Source organism: Emys orbicularis, chromosome 8 (assembly GCF_028017835.1).
Source record: "Emys orbicularis isolate rEmyOrb1 chromosome 8, rEmyOrb1.hap1, whole genome shotgun sequence".
NCBI lineage: Eukaryota > Metazoa > Chordata > Testudines > Emydidae > Emys > Emys orbicularis.
Window position 1 is genome coordinate 34656465 of NC_088690.1, and position 20677 is coordinate 34677141.

General features: G+C 37.9%; 1 protein-coding gene across 4 annotated transcripts in view; it reads right to left on the reverse strand.

Moving 5' to 3' along the window:
- The window catches only part of EVI5 (ecotropic viral integration site 5), a 108608-nt gene that overhangs the window by 74111 nt on the left and 13820 nt on the right, over positions 1-20677 (reverse strand). The window contains exons 7-13 of one of the 4 annotated variants that reach the window (XM_065409157.1): positions 20139-20228; positions 19936-20033; positions 18299-18359; positions 14970-15023; positions 11549-11581; positions 10838-10981; positions 2378-2512 (exon numbers count right to left, since the gene is read on the reverse strand). In XM_065409157.1, coding sequence (XP_065265229.1) covers positions 2378-2512; positions 10838-10981; positions 11549-11581; positions 14970-15023; positions 18299-18359; positions 19936-20033; positions 20139-20228 — 615 coding nt within the window. The remainder of the gene's footprint in view (positions 1-2377; positions 2513-10837; positions 10982-11548; positions 11582-14969; positions 15024-18298; positions 18360-19935; positions 20034-20138; positions 20229-20677) is intronic. The other 3 variants (XM_065409156.1, XM_065409158.1, XM_065409159.1) reach the window with 3 other exon arrangements.

Genomic DNA, 20677 nt, shown 5'->3' on the forward strand with positions numbered 1-20677 from the left:
AAGGTTTTGAACTCTATTTTTGCTAGGTAAAGTGAAGGAGGAATAGATGTTATACCATTACGGTGATTTTTGCCATTTGAGCCTACACATCTTATTAATGAATGAGATCTCAGACTTTAATTTTTGGAAAGTTTGTTCATCTTTGAAAAAGACAGAAGAAAGTGATGTTGAAAAAAGAAGGGTCAATGAAGATTCAGAATGGCAGCTGGGCAAGGAAACAGATGAAATAATAGGGACAGAAGCAGAACCCTACAGGACAGGGGGGAAAAGGAATAAGTCTGGGGGAAACTAACCAGAAAGAAGAGTAGCTGGTAACAAGAACAGCTTGGAAAAAGTTTAAAAATACTAACGTGGAATTACTGAAACAAATTAAAACAATAACCAAAAAGTGGAAGGGAAATTTAAAAAAGAAATCCACCTCAACAGGAGCATCCCTGCTCATTACATTGCAAATGTGTGAAGGACTTGAACTGCTATCAAATACTCAGTTTAATTATGTTGTTCCTTCCCTCCTCCTTCCTACCATTTTTTTTATAGTGTTTAAGAAACACTGGTTGTTTTTTGTACCTTTGGTATATTTGGGGATCATGATGATTTGGCTAACATAGGATTCAGTAGTACCATCAGAATTAACAGATAGTAAATATCCACTTTAACAGCTTCAAAAGGTCTCAGACTAAGTGCTGTAGCTATTCACAAGTGTGAATAGCTACAGTATATCCTGCTAGGCTCCTGAACTATTAGTGCATCAGTGTAAACCTTGGGGAAATGAATTTTTTCCCAGCCTATATGGTCTAAAGATAGTAGACTGCAGTAGTCAAAGCAACTTTTGGTTATTTTATGTTCTCTCATCCAAGTGTACATGCTCCAGTCCAGAGATGCAGTAACTTTTTATAAAGTTATTTCCTAAAAATGGGTTTTATCGGTTATGGTTATAACTCCTTTTTTCAGATGTACACTGAATTTTTAATTTAAAGAAAATATCATGTCCATGTCTGAAGAGGATTAAATATAGGTAAACGCTCATCTGAATTTTGGGGTAGGACCCTCAGATCATGAATTTTTATTTGAACACGTTAATGTTTTATGCATCTTACCCCACCACACACACATGCCAAGCCTTCCAGATAATTTGATTTACCTGTTGAGTCAAGATTTTACTTTTAAAAACACTGTACTCCAGGTCTTACTTTGCCTAAAATATAAATTTTGATTGAAGTCCTGTAATCTGGTGGGTCTGTCCACCAGCTTGGGGACAAAACAGTCAGCCACAGCCACCTCTGTTTTAGCCTTCTATGCAGGCTTTTATTTTTCTGCCACACAAATGCAAGCTATATAGAAAAGTAACAAAAAGGGATAGTCCTGACGTAGCCTGATACTGCAGGGTCCTTTACACCCCAGAAGCTCAAGAGGTCATGCCCTCCCCTTAACCTCAGGGGGACCATTGGGCCTACCCAACCTGTTACAGTCTTCTGCTGCTGGTCAGGGAAATGTCTGTCTCTCTCCTGTTCCCGCACCCTTACAGAGCTGTATCCTCACTTATATCTTCCCACTGGGAATCAGCCAGTCATTATCTGCTGGTTGGCTTGTTCCCAACTTCTGCAAGGGATTGCTGTTCCCTGGTTCAACAGACCCTTTGAGAGGCAGACTGCCATACTACAATCCTGTATATGTGGGACTGCCTAGTCCCCCAACCAGTACATCATATCAGTTATATCATTTGGGATTATTCCATCTTATTCTGCAAATTTTTGATGTGCTGCAGATTTTTGTTCTGCAAAGGAAGCTGGATGTTTTGACAGCTGATTGTTAGAGGACAATTGTAACTTTCAATACGCATGAAAAAGGAGGGAGATGGATGTCAAAACCAAAACTAAGACAGTTGAGGTTTTTGGTACTGTGAAGAGGGGGCATCTTTTTCCTCTAAGTAACCCAGGAAATTTTCCTGCCAAACAAGCACTTGAAAATTTGGAAAGGAGGAGAGCTTGAATTCCTCATTACAGATACCTTTGTCAGCAGCTAACTACGCCCTGCATCAATATCTACCAGCAGTCCAAGCATTGGATGGACACTATCTTGAGGCTTGACAAAACGATCAATAATAAAACAAAACGTTTACACGAACCACCAGACTTCAAAGTGATCACATGGAAATGAAAGGAAAGGGAACTGTTCACACCTGAGTATTGCGCCAAGATCTCTGAAGGCTCAAGCACACATCTCTGCTTTTGGTTACATTCATCTCAGATTTTTGAAGGTTTTTTGCAACCATGAGCTAGAAACCGAACAGGATAGATTTTGGAGTACAATTATGCAGCTAAACTATGGGGACTTGTGTGGTTATTTACAGTGCTACTTTCTGCTGGTTTTGATTTACCTTTTCCATCTCTAGAACCTTATCTTGCATCTCCTTCAGAGCACAATGGGATTCCGCTTCACTTAGTCTGGCTTGGACCAACTCTTTTTCCAGCTGTAGCACAAAGTCTTCACTGTAGCGGGAACTGCACTTATGCTATAAAGTTTGCAAATATACATTATCAAGTGAGAATAGTAGTGTATAAAAGTTTTCACACACTTAAATCTACAAATAAAGTGTGCTCCTGAAAGCTGAAGACTAACAGCAGTATGCTTGACAGTGCAGATAGGTGCAGTACATATTTCTGTCCACAGCTCTTCTAATACGCTTCCATCCAGACTGAGGCTAGGTCTACACTACCCGCCTGAATCGGCGGGTAGAAATCGATCTCTCGGGGATCGAATTATCGCGTCTCATCAGGACGCGACAATCGATCCCCGAATCGACGCTCTTACTCCACCAGCGGAGGTGGGAGTAAGCGCCGTCGACTGGGAGCCGCGGAGGTCGATTTTGCCGCCGTCCTCACAGCGGGGTAAGTCGGCTCCGATACGTCGAATTCAGCTACGCTATTCGCGTAGCTGAATTTGCGTATCTTAAATCGACCCCCCCCCGTAGTGAAGACCTGCCCTCAGATATCCTAGTGCTGTGCCTCTCAACCAGAAACAACCTAAACACACCCAAACATACAGGACCACATTGTGAGCCCCTTAATTCCATTGGGTTACTCACATATTTAGTCCCAATGAAGTCAACAGGAATATTTGTTACAGTAACTGATCACCAACGTGAATAAGGGGTTAAGTCTAGCACAGTGATTTTGTTATGTGCAAAAACAAGAGAGTTTGTGGAAAGACTAGTTTGGCACAGCTGTCCTAGTTACAGTCAGCCTATTAGTCAGAGACCCTTCTCCAATCCTAGTTACAGTCAGCCTATTAGTCAGAAATTTTCAGCAACCTTTCGGTACCCCTGAAAGATTACCACCGATCTTAGCTCATAAATCATTGCTTACTTTAAGTATCAGAGGTGTAGCCGTGTTAGTCTGGATCTGTAAAAAGCAACAGAGTCCTGCAGCATCTGTTAGTCTTAAAGGTGCCACAGGACTCTGTTGCTGCTTACTTTAGTGATACAACTAGAATTGTGATAATCCCTCTCCTGCTGCTCCCTTCAATTGACTTGCCCACCATATTTAAAAAACAAAAACAAAAAACACCCACAACTCCAGTAACAAAATGTCATCCTTCTATCCCCCTTCTGAACTAGAATATTTTTGTAAAGTGGATAAAGTAGCCACTTCCAGCAGGGAGGCTTGACTGAGAACTTGTACCCAAGCAGGATGTTACTTCAGTGCAGTCATATTTCACTTCTTGTGACTGCCACATTATAAAAAACGCATTTCTTTCAAGACTGCTTTAGCAGTGCAACAGAGGACTTTGCCGCCACCACAAAGCCAGGAAGATCCACAATTAAATAGTCCTCTGCAGAAACTGCTTGATAGGCAACATCCCCCTACTTGAGAATTTCTCCATGAAGTTTATGGTTCTGTCATTTGGAAAAGATGGTTGTTTAAGTCTCCAAGAAAACAGTGGTCTCTAGAGTTTTTAGATGCATAAGTGCTAAGAAAGTCCAATTTGAGGGGCAACAGTTGAATATAGTTTCTATCATAGTATCATTAACTATAACACCTGGAATTAAGACGTTGTATATCTGTTTTACTCAATCATCAAATCAGAACATTAGTTGTAATATATACAAACAAAATACTTCCCTTTTGTCTATGTTTTTCTCGAACAATTTTGTTTCTGAATTAAATAACAGACTTTGCAAAGCTACTGAAGCATAACTTATATTATGGTAGCACTCTATACTTGGACTAGACACTGTACAGAAATAGGAAGACAACCCTGGTCTTGAGGACACAAGCTATAAAGACAGACAAGCAGTACAAGGTGAGCATATATAACATACAAGAAAAGGGGCCATGGTGATGGTTAGCCATTGTTAGATTTATTTTTTTATGTATCAATTACATTTGAGAGTTGTATCATGGCCTTTAAATTCAGTGCCTACAATTACCCTAGAGGAAAACTTATGGTAGCATAGTACAAGTTATATGCCTACAAGTCGACAGTTATATAGGGAGAGGTTGTATACAAACCTCAACGACCAAATCCTACTCAGTTTACTCATGCAAGCTGTCCCATTGTTTCAGTGTGACTACTCATTTATTGCAAGCAAGTGTTGGTCCTAAATAACTGACAGAACAAATATGCACTGTAACATTTAGGGACCATCACAAGTACTTTGCTGTGATTATCAGTTTTCCTTTATGACCGCACTACTTGAATTCACATCACTTTTCCAAATTTACATAATTAAGCCCCATAGTGAGCTTATTTAAAAATATATATATAGGTCCTGTATACCATCTTATCAATGATACTTAGACTGTCAAACTTGCTCTGTTATAGGTTTCTTGTTCCAAGTTCTGTTTAAGATAGGACATACAAACAAGAAAACATGGCATTGTTCCTTTAGGTTGAAATCTTCATTTTACTTTTTAACCAAGGTTAATTTACAATAACTCATTTTTGATGGGAAAGTGGAGACTTGAAAAGCTACTTAAAAAAACTTCTGTCGCTTTTTACTTAAAAACAGTAATTCCTGCTTCAAGGACATGATTTTTTTTTTTTTTAATCGAAGTTTGACAAGGCGCTTATTGAAAGTAAGCTACTTTATTTCTAATTATTTGACAAGTTTCGGTTGGCTTTCATGTAGTCCATTGCACCAAAATGGTCCATGACATGTGGGAACTACTCTAATTTGTATATATTTTCTGACCAGTATTTTGTTCCTTATTGTTGTGATATCACAACAGTAACTGAATGCAATTTTGTATTTCAATTCTTTATTTTATTTCAAGTCTGTTTGCAAGTCCTTAACTTTATGTTGATTGCCCAGCACAGTCAGAATAACCAGGAGCAGATTTTTGCAGCGTGCAGCGTTACAGCTTTTTGCTCATCAGATAATCATGAGGAGATTAGAAGAGATTAGATTTTCCGTTCTACATAATGAATTACCAGAATCAGCATCATTTTAGATAATAAACAATTAAGAGTCTATTTAAAGGTGTGATTTTACATTGAAATTTTCACAAAGTCAGAGCAACTTTGTTTTTAGATGCCAGTAACTTGCCCCAGGTCACACAGGAAGCCTGTGGCAGAGTGAGAAACTGAACCCAGATCTCCAAGTCCCAGTCCAATGGAACACTCTTAATCCTTGGGAAGATGTTACACAGATGCATGTGTATACTAAAAGTTTACCTCTACCATAGGTACAGCTCCAAGATACATGGAGACAAACATAAGTGCTAGAACTAGGGATGGTGTGGGTGCTGGGCTTCAAGGCGTTTCCATCATATACAGGGTTTACCCAGTGTAGTGCGGGTGTTGAGAAACAATGAACCATACAAATTGTTCCAGCACCCATGGAGGCAAATCTCTAGTATTTTCCTCATTTAGCTTCACAAATGGATACATTACTCTAAGTAACCCATTCAGATGTTAAAAACTCAGGAACTGAATTTCAGCCACTATGAAATGTCTTTGGCAGCTGCCGGATTGTCACACATGGCCACATTCCCCAGGAAATGCTTTTGCAGCAATCTACAGTGAAGACATTAAGATTATTGGCTCAGTGAAATCCAGGGCTGCTCACATATTGTTGCCTGTGGCCAGCAGCTGCACACTCAGTTTTGCTTATAGAATCAGGCAGTATCTTTTCTAAACTATTTAGTTTCAGATTCTCCTTGGGTAAGTTACATTTTGTTTTATGATTCTTTAACAATCAAGCTAAAAAGTTTGCTGTTATGCACACACACAGTATTAAAATGCTTTAGTGAATGAATTTGTATTTCCTTTGTCATCACTATGCTTTTCAATATCACACATTTTGGCAGGTGTTCCTGAAAAAAGCTGCACTCTACGGCATTATAAACATAATTGAATACACGTGCATTCGTCCCCTTCCAGGAAGCGTCACTATTCAAATAGTAGACATTTAAAGGAGTAAATGTCCTAAGCTTGAAAGCTAGCCATCATGAGCTTCTCGAAGATATTTGAAACCATTTTTAACCCGGCTGCACAGGCCCTTAAAATTTTTAATTTATTCAAATCAAAATTAGATTTAGTTCTAAGTTATGTGATTTAGGGGGGAAATTGAGGTTTGTGTTCAATTGAATTAGACTATAAAATGCATGACAAACTTGCAAACTCAAAAGAAAATTTAAGAAATATTAAAAAGATCCTTTGCTTCCCCATAAGGTTCAAGTTAGAGCTGTGTCTAACAGTTTTGAGAGATCGTTAGAGTGATCCCCAGCTTTTACAAATCCAAACAAATTAAATATTGTAGCATTCATATATTTGGTTTTCCAAAAATAAATAAATAAATAAAATAAAATAAAAAATCTGAAGTTGCCTCATGGGAGAGTCAACTTACTGGAGATTTGTTACAATGAAAGTTTGACTCACCTCACCAACTCCGTTTAAAAATTATCACATTTTTTAGAATAATGTACTAACTTTCAAATGTTGCTGAATTTTGAACACAATTTCCTCCATACTCCCTGCTAAACTGTAGTAAATTTGTGCTAAATGGTCTCTTAATCTTTAGGTTACCCAATGTTTTCAGAGAACTTTGACAAGTTACTAAAATTTTTTCTTCTTTGAAATATATTGACAAGAGCCCATGAAAATATAAAAATTGTTAATCATCTTCAGATGTCTTCAAGACAACAGCTGTACCAACCAAAGTTTTTGGTTTGTTTTTAAAATTATGTTCTATTTGGCACAAATGCTACCTACAACCTTTTTATTTCAGAATATGGCTGCCTTTACAATGCATTTGCTCCCCTTCCCCACTTGGCAATCTAATAAAACTTTTAGGCGGTTAATTTACACAGTTGCCTTATATTCGGACATGCAGTTTAGGATCTGGAACAGAAGTTATATCTCAGTCAAATTTTCATGCCAGACTGCTACCTTAATATAATCGGCTATACAAAGAAAAAGGATCTTGTTATCCTATATATAAAATATTGTCAGATGTGATGTGTGTGTGCGCGCGCGCGCGTGCGTAATGAGCAAGATTGTCAGCATACAAAGTCATCGGTAGTTTTAAGTCCGTCCCGTAATTGTCTGAAGAGAGCTTTAAGAAGTTTTCCCCTCCTTCCACAGACACAAAAGTCCACAAAAACTGCTCCAAAAAGAAGCTTTGGCAATTTATAAGAGTGTCATTTATTTTTACTGTCAAATTCCTTACAAATATCTAGACTACAGGTTTAAGAAAAATCTCAAGGCTGCATACAAGTCAGGGTTCTGGTGTCAACAGGTACACTTGGGTTACATGCACAATTTTATGTGCATTTGTAGTCTTGCAGAGCAATTGTGTAGAAGATATTTAAGACAAAATATTTTACATAGGTAATCTTAAAATAGGGCCTTTAGTCATTTCGTGCGAGCTTGAAATCTCAGATCAACAGTTAGAATCAAATCTGGTTAGTATTTGAACATGAGTAATTGCACTTTTCACATCAGCCTGGCTAGCATAATTGCAACTTGGGTAATAGTCTTCCTACCTAAATCTGCTTCCGAAGTTTCATCTAGAGAAGTTTGCTTTCCCTCCTAAAGTCCATTACTGCTGCTGTCTAAAAGAGACTGCTACATGAATACTTTCCATTTGTTATCTTAATGTTCAGTATCTATCAAATTTAGGCCCCAATCCTGCAATTCATGGCATACAGATGCAGATATGCACCCATACACAGTGAACTGCAGGACGAGGGACTTCGACTCTAAAGTATTTATGGCGTGGACTGCACTTTTGAAATTTATGCAAGTTATACCATGCAAATACTTCTTAGTATGTAATGCCACTCAGAGATGGCGGTTAACGCATCACCAGTAAAATAATTTTTGAATCCTTCAGGATGAAGGACAATAAACAAAGGAAGTTATAAGACTATATTGATATCAAGATGTTCTAATACCCCCAAGAGTGGACCCACAATAGTAAGCAACAGCATCGAAATAATGAGATGCCTCAATTTTCCTGTCAAAGTTGTTAATTATAAATTTCTTTTGAACGTCAGATTTTAAATGTTATTAACTTCCACTAGGTGGTGCTGTGCATACATTCAAAGTTTTTGCAGCCACTGTATCTATTCCTCATGTTAAAAAAGTTTACTATGTAAACCCCACCAACACACAGTCATTAAAAATCCAGGAAGGCACCAGTTCAGGCAGCCTTAGCATCTAATCATCCCATTAACAAAACGCACCGACTCCTCACCTCCACAATCAACTCCTTTGCACTTTCAACATATAGCCAATGACAATGCACACCAAATTCCTTTATATCACACAAATGCACAACTTTAACTCCAACCACAGATTGTATCTACAGAGACTATTGATCTCTCATGCACTTCCAGTCTCATGCATTATTTGTACAACTGAAAGCATATGGCTGGAATCAAGGTTGTGGGTGTGACATTTAGGGCAATTTAGTACATGCACAGTGATTACAGGGCAAATGCCTCCCCTCATCCCCAGGCCTCACCATCCCTGCAATATCCATCCCATCCTCCACCTACACAGCTGCTAATCCTACATATGTGGCTCCTCACAGTGCTACTGCCCAGTGTGCTGAGACTCAAGGGGGTGAAAGCAGTGATGCCAGAGTTGGTATTTAAGAGGGCTGTGGACAAAGACTGTCCAGGGGGGCAAAGGTGAGGGTGTTCTTCAAGCATATTAAGTACAGAGGACTCCCTCATCCTTATGCCTAGTACACCAGAAAGCAGACGTGCCAAGGAGGCCCTTTAACGTCATTTTAGAACGGGCACGTTTTTAAAGTGCCAGCCTGACTAGTAAAATAACTGAATAAATAATTAAATTCACTTGCCCCATACACAATGAGTGAATTTAGCCCTCAAATTTAACAAAGTAAATTGCTAAAGATAGATTTTAGTCCTACTTTAATTGCAAATTTAAATGCAACACTAACTATGGAGATGCTATGGTATGTCCAGAAATACATTTAGATACAAACTCTTATTTTTTGTTGGCACACAAGAATATATTTTTGAAACCTTAAGTGGCTGTGGGTATAAAAAGTTTCATTTAAGTGGAAATGTACTTACTTGAATGCTTTAAGTCAAAAAACAGCCACAAGAACATCTCCACCATTCCCACAATCCATTTCTTATTCTTTTTTAATGGGAAACTTGCCACAATTAAGCGAACAGTAATTTGTTATATGCCAATTAGTCAGAGCTCTCTTCACAGTTATGATCTAGTCTGTCAGACTACATTTTCTTGTTACAACTACTCTGAAATGCAATATTTGGGTATTACAAATAGAGATTGCATATGCACAAAATGCTTCAATTTCTACAAATTTGTATTCCAGTTGTATTTTGGGCATACAGATTTACCTCTGTCGAATGAAAAACATTTTCCGGCTTCCCAGATTGCAGGTGCAAGTATTTCCTGAGTTTTAGGGAAGGAATTGTGCAGTTAAGGCACAATTCTGGTACTGGTAGGGAGGGCTACAGTTCTATTTTGATTTGATTGTTTTCTTGTTGGTAATATCTGGTTGTACAACTGTGTTTTAGGCATGTGCCAGAAGTGTCTAGAGCTCTGGACAGGTACTTTGTGATGCACGGTCTAAAGTGATATGGGAGTTTATATGCCAGTACATAACCGCTTTTCTTAAATGCAAGTTTAGACTGCGGAGGCACATCTATATCTTTCAGGAGAAAATAGCAAATGCTCTGACAGCAGCTTAGAGCAAAATGACACTTTGAATCTATTTTGTAGCAATGACCACTTAGCGAAACTTCCATATTCTACACAAGCTAGCTACAGTTTACACACCTACTTTATTTCTAAATATAAACCAAAATATGCTGAAGCAGCATAGTTAATGTTCTCCTTTAGTAAAAAGTGCTTTTTTGGTACAGCATAAAGTCTTAGCATGTCACTAGAAGCCTACAGATGAAATCTTACTAACTGGTTTACAGAAAGCTAATCTCAGGAAACAACAAAATGTCTAAGTAGGTAGAAAAATTAAAATCATTCCATGTTAAATTATAACAAGAGGCTAGGCAAAGGTTTTACGAATCAATTTGCAATTCCTGGACTTAATATTTGAAGACCTACAGAAAAATATTGAAGGAAAAATAACTTGTCTGTCTGATGTGTGCATAGGATATATGTAAAGAAGTTTAATTTAGTCTATCAATAAAGTCAAACCACGCTATTAAATGGTCTATCATTCTTACAAGTTGGAGTTTGTATAATTTCATGAGTGCAGATAGTATGATAAACAAAATATTTACAAGGACAGCACAGAGATCGTGCCATGACCAGTAGAAATAAACAAGTGAATGAGACAGATGAGATGAAGTGCTACCAGGCTCCTTACCCATTGTTGCTGCTGGAGCTCCCTGATGGTATTCTCAGCTTGCTCCAGTTTAGTAATGGCCTCATCACTCTGCTGTTTGATGGTGGCTAGCTCCCGTTTTATGAGGTAGTTTTCCTCAGCCTCCTGGGCCCTTGTCACTTGTCCCTTAGGACATAATTTTCTTTTTAAAGCAGTTGAGGACAGATCCAAGAAAGACTGTCTTTGTGATGCTTAGCCATTTACTTTGCGATATTAAATCTCACAAACAGCATAGAACTTAGTTACAATTGATAACAATTTAGTAAAATGTAGCAGTTTAGTACTGCTCTAATTTGTGAAATTAAAGCTTACCATCTTTTAGCAAGTACAGATGTGTACTTGCATTCAATAAAATTCAGTTCATGCAATGTTACTCTGTTATACATGCACCGGTTTGCTAAGAGTTTTCAGCATTCAGTTTAAGGGTAAGTGTTAATAATGCCACAGAATCCATGGATTACAAAATTCATGTTAGAAAAATATTACAACGTGCAGATGTCAGAGTGGTCTATTTTTAGATGCTAAAAATAAACAAAATTCTAATGAAGAATTAGCTAAATATTTTATGTCCAAATTAAGTAGGTAGGGTTACATTTCAAAATAAATGCATGGAACTATCCATGCATTAAATACAGTGTTTTCCATTTTGAGGGTGGGAGGGGAGGTATAAGGTAAAATACTTAAGGACTATACCTGTATCAATCTATCTGCCAAGGAAGCACTTTCCTACAAAAAGGAAAAATTTAGACAGGAATACAAGGGAAAAGAAAAACAAAAACAGAGGAGAGGTAAGAGTGACAAATTAAGATCCAAGAATGAATGTCAAATTCTACCCATTTTCCATACAAACAGTAATCTTTCAGGACTGACTTTTCATACAAATTAATACAATTTATGTTTGAAAGTCACTGCAATGATGATTACCTTCTGTATCAATCTATAGCATTCCATCTTAGCAGTCAACGTAAGGAGGTACTCAAAGCCAGACTAAGAATTTAAAACTCGTCTAGAAGAGACTGGGTATTTTGATGTGAACCATTTTTTGTTTAGTCATTTACACTAGATAGTAATGCACTATCTGAAATATTCTGAATATGAACAGGAATGTAAAGTACTTGACCCATGGTTATACCATGAAAGGAAGGCATAATCTAATCATATTTAAAACTGCGCTAAATGCAGAGGCATTCATGCAATATCAAGACTCCCAAGAGGTAAAAGCAAGAAAGTTAAATGATGCAAAATGTCAGGCATGAAGAGCCAATGACCTATTCTAAAACAGGTTTAGGAGCCAATAGTTTGCATTAGTACATTCTAGCAAACACACCTTGCTCAAGTTCTACAACAGAAAAGTTTTCCTAGATCTCTAAGTACTCTGACAAGCATTCTATCCAAAGCAGTTCAGCTTAGCCAAAGAACCCACTGAATCTTTCAGGCACGTGCAGTTTCAAGTCTATTCTCTTCTAATGCACTTATATGTTTTTCAGATTCTCTGCAACAAAGTATACTTCCCCCATACAAATTACTACTTCCAGACAAAATATATTGTTAAACTATCAAAAGAAAGTTCAGTCACATTAAGAGAATTTAGTTCTTATCTATATTAAGCTGATCACTTAGCTGTTTAAATTAGGTTCAAATGTTCCTCATGAAGTCACAATTAAGTCATCTATATTATAACTATTAGAGTTTTTTTGAGAAGGAAAAGCATCTTTTTCCTCACAACAGGTGCACTTAACATTCCTATTGGTTTGCAATATATTGCTGCTGTACAGCTATTTCCCTATTAATAGGGAATCACTCCTAAACTACTAGAATTGTTAAAAAAATGAAAAAGACACTTAAGAGCAACCACTAATATTGGAATACCCTGAAGATGAAATGCTGCAACTTTTGCTTGAAGTACACAATTACCAAATGCTCTCATGTTTGATTGAGTATATTAAAAACAAAGCTTTCTATAAACTTAGATTCAAATTCCTCTGAAAGATTTATTTTAATTTAATTAATGGAGATGTCCTATCTCCTAGAACTGGAAGGGACCTTGAAAGGTCATCGAGTCCAGCCTTCTGCCTTCAGTAGCAGGACCAAGTACTGATTTTGCCCCAGATCCCTAAGTGGCCCCCTCAAGGATTGAACTCTCAACCCTGGGTTTAGCAGGCCAATGCTCAAACCGAGCTACCCCTCCCCCCCCTTTTATTTGTAAAACTGCAATATTTAATAATGGAAATTCACTACTGAGTGACTCGTTGCAATCAGCCTCTAGCAGTCTCAAAAATAGGCTTCTCTTTTCATGTAAGAGGGGTAGCCAGTCAGTCTGTATCCACAAAAACAATGAGGAGTCCGGTGGCATTTTACCTCTCTTGGTATTGACACCCAGGGCCGCCCGGGGTGGAGGGGGGGCCCCAAGTGGGGCAATTTGCCCCAGGCCCCGCAGGCACCCCACGAGCCCTGGCCCGGCGGCGGTCTGGGTCTTCAGCGGCAGGGGCCCCGTGAGCCCTGGCCCGGCAGCGGCATTTCGGCAGCGGGGGGCCCTTCAGTGCTGCCGAAGACGCAGAACTACTGTAGGGTCCCCGCCGCCAAAGACCTGGACCTCCGCGGGGCGAGTACAAGTGCCGCAGCTCCCCCGCTTTGCCCCAGGCCCCCTGAATCCTATGGGCGGCCCTGTTGACACCTCCTCATCAATTACTGGGAGTGGACCACATCCACCCTGACTGAATTGGCCTTGTTAACACTGGTTCTCAACTTGTAAGGTAAGGTAACTCCCCTCTCTTCATGTGTCAGTATATTTATGCCTGCATCTGTAATTTTCACTCCATACAGCTGAAGAAGTGGGTTTTTTACACACGAAAGCTTATGCCCAAATAAATCTGTTAGTCTTTAAGGTGCCACCAGACTCCTTGTTCTATTCAGGCAAGTTTTGCCAGTATATTATCAACACTAAAAGTAGAAACATTCCCAAAGTCTTTTCTTCAAACAATATTTTCCTGCCCAATTTTTTGCTTCGTGAATGTTGCACTCTTATTTATAGTGTGGTTTCTTGCAAGTTAATGTTCTTTATTGCTATAACAAATTAGAATTTGATACAACACCTGTTAAAGGAACTGTCATATCGATTTACCATTTGAAATGGATTATGTCTCTGGGGGGCATGCAAAGCCCCAGGAAATTACTAGTGCACAAAGACTGCTATGTGCTCTACACAAGGGTCTGATTTAATCTGGGAAGTGAACAATTTAATATTGCAAGTTACAAGAAAAAAAAAAAACCCACTTACATTTCTAAACCTACCACCAGATCGGAGAGACAAATTTACAACCAGAATTATGATTTCAGGATATGGACAGAGAGGTTATCCATGAGCAGTGCCTGTATTTTGACAATACATCAATACCGGTTTACTTTTATAATCTGATGTGCTTTCAAAAAATAAAATGAAATCCACAGAGTTGTACTGAAGTCCAAGGGTTAAAGAAGTCTAAGACATTTAGATCGATCTGAAAGCATACCCAAGTCTTTCCTGCCTCTGATCCAATTTTCTAGTGTAATACAGATCCATGCAAGAGGCCAGAGAACCAGGCATCAGGCTTCCCAGACTGAATTAGACTGGGAGTGCTGAAACAGCCTATTAGACTTTTGGAAGAACAGAGACTGGTGGAACCCGCATTCATCTCTATCCTCTTTTTACTAGCTCACATTGAGCATTTGCTGGCTCTTCATTCAGCCCGCACCTGCAGTGGCTAGAAACTTAGGACTTTGGATAGTTAAGAATCCCCCCAAACTACGTGTACTCTAATCCTTCTGTCTTTTGCAGAGATCCTTCGGATGCAGGGAATGCAATTCCACAGAGATGAAGTTGGGATTTTTAAATTATATGCAATTCTATCCATTTAGTACAACCCTAAGATACAAGTTTTAAGAAACACTGCATTTGTAAGCAGCATCCATATCATTATTATTATTGCCATACTATTGAGCTAAATAGAGATAAATACTGCAGAATAGTGCACAAAATTTTATAAACAAGTTACAGTTATGAGGTATTTCATGTATTCAAGTTTGTGGCAATTATGTAGTAAAGATACAGGCTAAATCCAGTCACTCATGTACTCACTTTTTCTAGTGTTTCAATGCGCTGTTTTAAGAGTCGGTTTTCTGTTCGTAATCTCTGTAAAAGTAGCAAGATAGTTTTAAGTGTGCATGTGGGAGGATATGTACTAAACAGATAGATAATCAAGTAACACCAGAAACTCAAACAAGTTTAAACAATTTCTTAAAATAAAAAAACAAAAAACAAAAATAAATAAATCCACACTATTCAGCACCTATGAAACACATTATAAATGAGTAGAGAAAGCAGCAGTAACAAACCTCCCTTTCACACACACCCCTTTATCTGAATTAGTAAGTCATAGAAAATATGGAAACTGGATTTGTTAAAGATTGCAAATTTGGTCTCAACTTTGCTTTCTAACAAAGGGTATTAAGTATTAGACAAGCTGTAAGCCACAGGAACCTGCCTACATAACATTTAAGAGAGAAGGCTGTTCAAGCTTCCATGGTAAGCAACATTAGCTTTATAAAATTGATTATACAATTCAGACAAGGCCAGATGAAAACTAGCTAGCTGGAATTCAAGAAAGTTAGTGTTATCCTGAAAAATATTTTCCTTAGTCCCAAAAGTGAAAACATCCCCATCACTTGGAGAGAAAGTGAGTAGGGGAATGGGGGAGAACATTTCTTGCAGGTCCCATCCAGAAAACTACTAGTCCCAGCTTTAGCTGTAGAGGGGATTTCACCAGTTTAAGAAAATAGCCTATAATGGCTCTTCTAAACTTTCTGCGTATGCACAAGAGCATAGTTTGTTCATGCAGTTGCCACAACTGTGTGTAAAGCAGATGTGGGGCTTTCAATGGCCACTTACACATACAATCATGATAATTAACTGCATACAAAAGTTAAGCATGTATTTACCCCTTTGTTCAAAGCTGCACAGGATAAAGACAAGTTTAGAGTAACTAAACAATCTTCACATTCATAGTGGTGCTAAAGATTATAGTTAGTATATGGAGAATCCCAAAGGTTTGGTCACGGTATTCTTTTAATTAATGTACTATTGCCAAATCTCTTCGGGGAAGCAGGCCTAAATTTTCAGAAGTGTTTAGATATAGTGACTCAAACACTGAGCATCCACCCTCTTAAAGTCAGACTCCTATAAAGAATCTAAAGTTCTGTGCCCAAAAACAGATACTCTCAATCTCTAGTAACTTTTGAAAATGTAGGCCAAAATTTTATAACAACTTCGCACTTCATCAGTGCTTTTTATAAAAAGGTCTCAATATGTTTTCAGAACATTAATTACTTCCACACAATACCCATGTGCAGAAGGCAAGAACCCCCATTTTTTCAGATAAACAGGCACAAAAAGGTAAGTGACTAGCAAAGACTGCAAGCGTCTGACAGAACTGGAATTAGAACCCAGATCTCCCAACTTCCAGTCCTGTCCTTTAGTGTCAAGACCAGCTGCTCCTTTAATTTACTCCCCCCAAACGGTTATAAGTCCCTGAGAGGGAAATATCTTGGTATGTATTTTGTTTTCTCATATAAACCTGTAACCGGTCTGATTTAGATCTGAGTTTTAGATAGCTCAGCTGGACTTACTGCTTTGTCAAACTAACAGTTATTTTGTTTATATGTTTTACTGGTATGTGCAAATGATTGTTAAGAGTATTAAGTAGTTAATTTTAGAAATGGAGCAGCATCGTGTCTGCTTATACACTGAATGCACAACCAGCATCTGCGGCATGTGCGCCTGCAGTGAGAATGAAGTCCGCAGTGAATACAATACAGACATCAGGAAGAAGGGATTCAATAGATTACTGCAATTAAAATACCAACAAATGGGAATTTCACCTCTTCTCCCCCCCCCCCCCCAAAAAAAACAGGAGTTTTGCTGGAAGCAGCAGGATGGATGCCTACCACAGAAGTGAAAACTTTTTAAAAGATGCCCTTTTTAATAAATATCAGAGCTGTTTATTCATGTTCAGCCTTTTGTTCTTTTACAGAAAGGCCATATTACCCTAACAGATGTTCAAATAAATTAACATTACTAAGAATAGATTAAGATTGTGAAGCAATCTGAAACAGTTTCAATATTTAATCCTGAATATCCTAGCATAACCCAGGTTATCAAAATTTGTTGCATACCCTATGACATCTCCCCATCACCACTGGGATTCTCCCCTAACAGGATATTGGAAGGAGTTGTTTTTAGAGCCAAAGATGTGGATCTCATTTTCACACAGCTTTTAGTGGATGGGGGAGATGGATCAAACCCAAACCTATATCCAAGCAAAGGACCTCAGAAACACTACTAAAGGGAAGTTTAAAATTTTTATTTTGTCATTGGTTTTAACATTCACCTAATGAACTGAATGTAAATATTTGATCTTGGCAAGACTAAAGATTTGATTTTCTTTTTGCATAATGATGTTCATATTACTTTTTAAATCCAACCATCAGAAGATTGCAACATTGCAAAGTATCTTCTGATGTTTTAAAAACATCTTCACCAACTATGTGTTGCTAAATTAGTGACAAGCAATGAAACAATGTATAGATTCTGTATGCTTTATGGCATATGTAGCTGGATAGAGAAGCTAGTGGGAAATGAGACAAGGATTTGTGATGACCCATGACTGGAAATGAGTATATTGACACCCATGAAGGGGAATCTAGCTCAAACTGTACAGCCAATAAGGCTAAGAGTACAAAAACAGCAAAAGCTTGTTTTTGTCACTAAAGCAAGTAGATACAATAAATGAATACACACAGGAAGCTGGTCAGTTAGTAATAAGGTGCCACGTTTGCGAAGACTTTTTAGAGCAGAACTGAACTTTAAGGTTCTTTTTTAAATGTTATATATGTTAATTCCGGATACTCAAGGATGAAAACAGTAAAAATTTGCCAATATTTTGCTTCTGATCTCACGCCTCAATGCACAAGAAATGCAATGTCTCGCCAGCAGATGATGCATTGCTCAAACATGTCAAAAGAAATTTTAAATGAGGGTTAAGCTTCTTCCCTATCATTTACATTTATTTTTTCAGAAGATACTCTGTGGGAAACCCAGACCTAGATCAGCATGTTACAAACTTTTATTTGTAGCCATGCTTTAATTACCAAAAAAGCAGCATTTCATATCATTTCTATACTTTTCTTGTTCATGATTTTCTATATAATGTATCTATTTCCATCAGAACTTCAGTGAAGGGACGGAGTACATTACAAACTTCCTCTTTGAACCCACAGCCCAAGTACAACTATTGTCATTCTAGTAGCTCATGAAATCCACCATTGCGGATATCCCAGATCAGACTAGTATCCCACCCCCCAAGCCAACTGCTCTTCACAGAGACATTTACACTACTGCTTCATGCTTACTTTAATTTCAACTTGTTCTTCCATTTCTTTAGTTTTTATTGTAGTGTATTCCTTTTCTAACCTAAAAATAAAAAATGGTAAAAATCTATTAGAAATATTACAATTGATTTACTGCCTGGCATATGGATATGCCCAATAAGCAACAGCAGAAAAATTTACATGCCAATGAATGATTGACATTTCCTTTGTTTAAAATAACTGCTTGAGAGTTGCCTGTCTGTTTTTCCTTATAGTAAACTATCTGGAAAAAAAAAAAAAAATTATAGGGCATCCCTAAGTAAATGAAAGCATCTAAGTATCTGGCACCTAATCCAAAACCCACTGAATTCAATGGATAGACTCACTGATTTAAATGGGCTTTGGGCAAGTTCCCTAAAGAGCTCAAGCCTACTTAATACCCCAGGAAACGGACCATTGAACGGTTTTCATGATCTCGCATTGTACAGAAATTTGACTTTTTTTAAAATTAGAACTCATTTGTATTTTTGTAGTTGGAGTCTGAGCTGCCCTGTAATTTATTACTACTGTACATTGGCCTGGTTATTGGGATGTTGATTTATAAATACACTGAGTTACCTCAATAGAAAGATGGGACAATGCCAGATCTATTGCTTTAATTATTTTACCTCCTCTCCAGCCAATCTACAAAAATGGTTGGATCATGAGAGGAAAAGGCTCATAAACAAAGAAGGACAAAGGAACTCTGGCAGGTTTCGGGGGTACCAAACTGAGACAACACCCTCCTGAGGATGTCTGAAGAAGTTAGGCATGCCTATGTTACCATAAAGGGATGATAGGATTTTAGGTAGGACAGATAAGTATAGACCATTTTAAAATCCTCTCTAAATGCCTTTGCTCCTACTGCAAAATAAACAATACTTTGGTTTTTAAGAAGGCCGTCTGATCACTGTACACCACTGACCACCAGTGATTCCCCAAAAGGGAAGAACCACAGGTGCACAAACTCATTTGGCCTTGCAGAGTAAGAAATGTGGACACAGGGTCCAGTCTCAGAATGGGACAATTGCACAATTCCACTTCAGGATAGGTAGAGGCATGATACACAAGACCTGAGGGGGGTGCACTCAGAGATCAGAAAGGGGACAGAGGTAAAGCTAGCCTTATAACCATGACAGTAGTACTGAGCTCTTAACCAGCAGTAAAAAGTTACAACTGTTCAGATTACAAACAGCACTCATCTTGATCATACAAGCAGTCCTCATTGTTGTGCGAATGGATTCTTCACCTCTAGAAAATCCAAGTCATAAGTATGAATCCAAGACTGTAATTAATATTTTTCAAACTTTTTTATATTTTAGTTTATATGCTCGGTTTACAAAAGTCAGTGTAATTTATGAGGATCGTGCAGCTTTTCAAAAAGTATTTTAGATTGCTTATTTTTCCTCAGACATCATTTTAGTTACTGTAATCAGCAAAAAGTAGTGATTACTAGTTTTAGAAGAATTACTATGCTGATAAAACTTTATACATGTTATGTGCTGGAACTAATATATTTAGGGCATACAATATTAGAACTACTTAACAGGGAAAGCGCAACCTAAAATACTGGGCAAATATCTTTACGGATTCACAAAGCAAGAGAACAGTATAGTATTTTTTCAAAATGCAGCACCTACTTTTTCATCTTTTTTGCATTGTATTTGACTTGGTAAGATGCTTGGATTAGTTTGTCTGGGCCACTGTCAAACTGATGTGGAATGACCTTTTGAAAGTGCTAAAAGGCAATTCAGAGAATATAAGTAATTAGTATTGGCAAATACATATATTCATGGCTTTCAAATGAGCTTGCATTTAATACTTGATTGTAAATTTAATTTACCTGTAACATCCCTTCCATGTCAAGTTGCATTAATTCTGCTTGGTTCATCTGAAGAACTGCTAAACCTACTCGAAATACTATTTCTAAACCCTGGAAACAGAAGTTTTTTTAAAAAATAAATAAATAAATAAATTCCAGCAATTCCTTAAGGCAGAACAATCACCAGCTTACATAGTGGGGTAGGAAGCTGGCCCAGCATCCTGGCCAAATCCCAGAGTAAGTCATGACAATATGCCTTCTTAAAATCCCATTTAAGTTACAGTCTGTCTTGCACTCTTCACCTCACCCTACATTTATGCAGTGAGGATTAAACACTGCCAAAAAGCTACCATACGCATCTCAGAAGTGACAGCCTTTCAGTGGCTGGTGAAGTAAGCCCATTCACATAAAGGATACTATACATGTGCAACCTTTAATAAATTCTTATATGAACTATTTGGTAAAAACAGTGCACCTCTCTCTCAGGAAAGAAATGTTAGTTGTAGTATACCATTTCTGAAATAATTCAAGTAGCTATTTAAATAGTCCTTTGTAGCTAC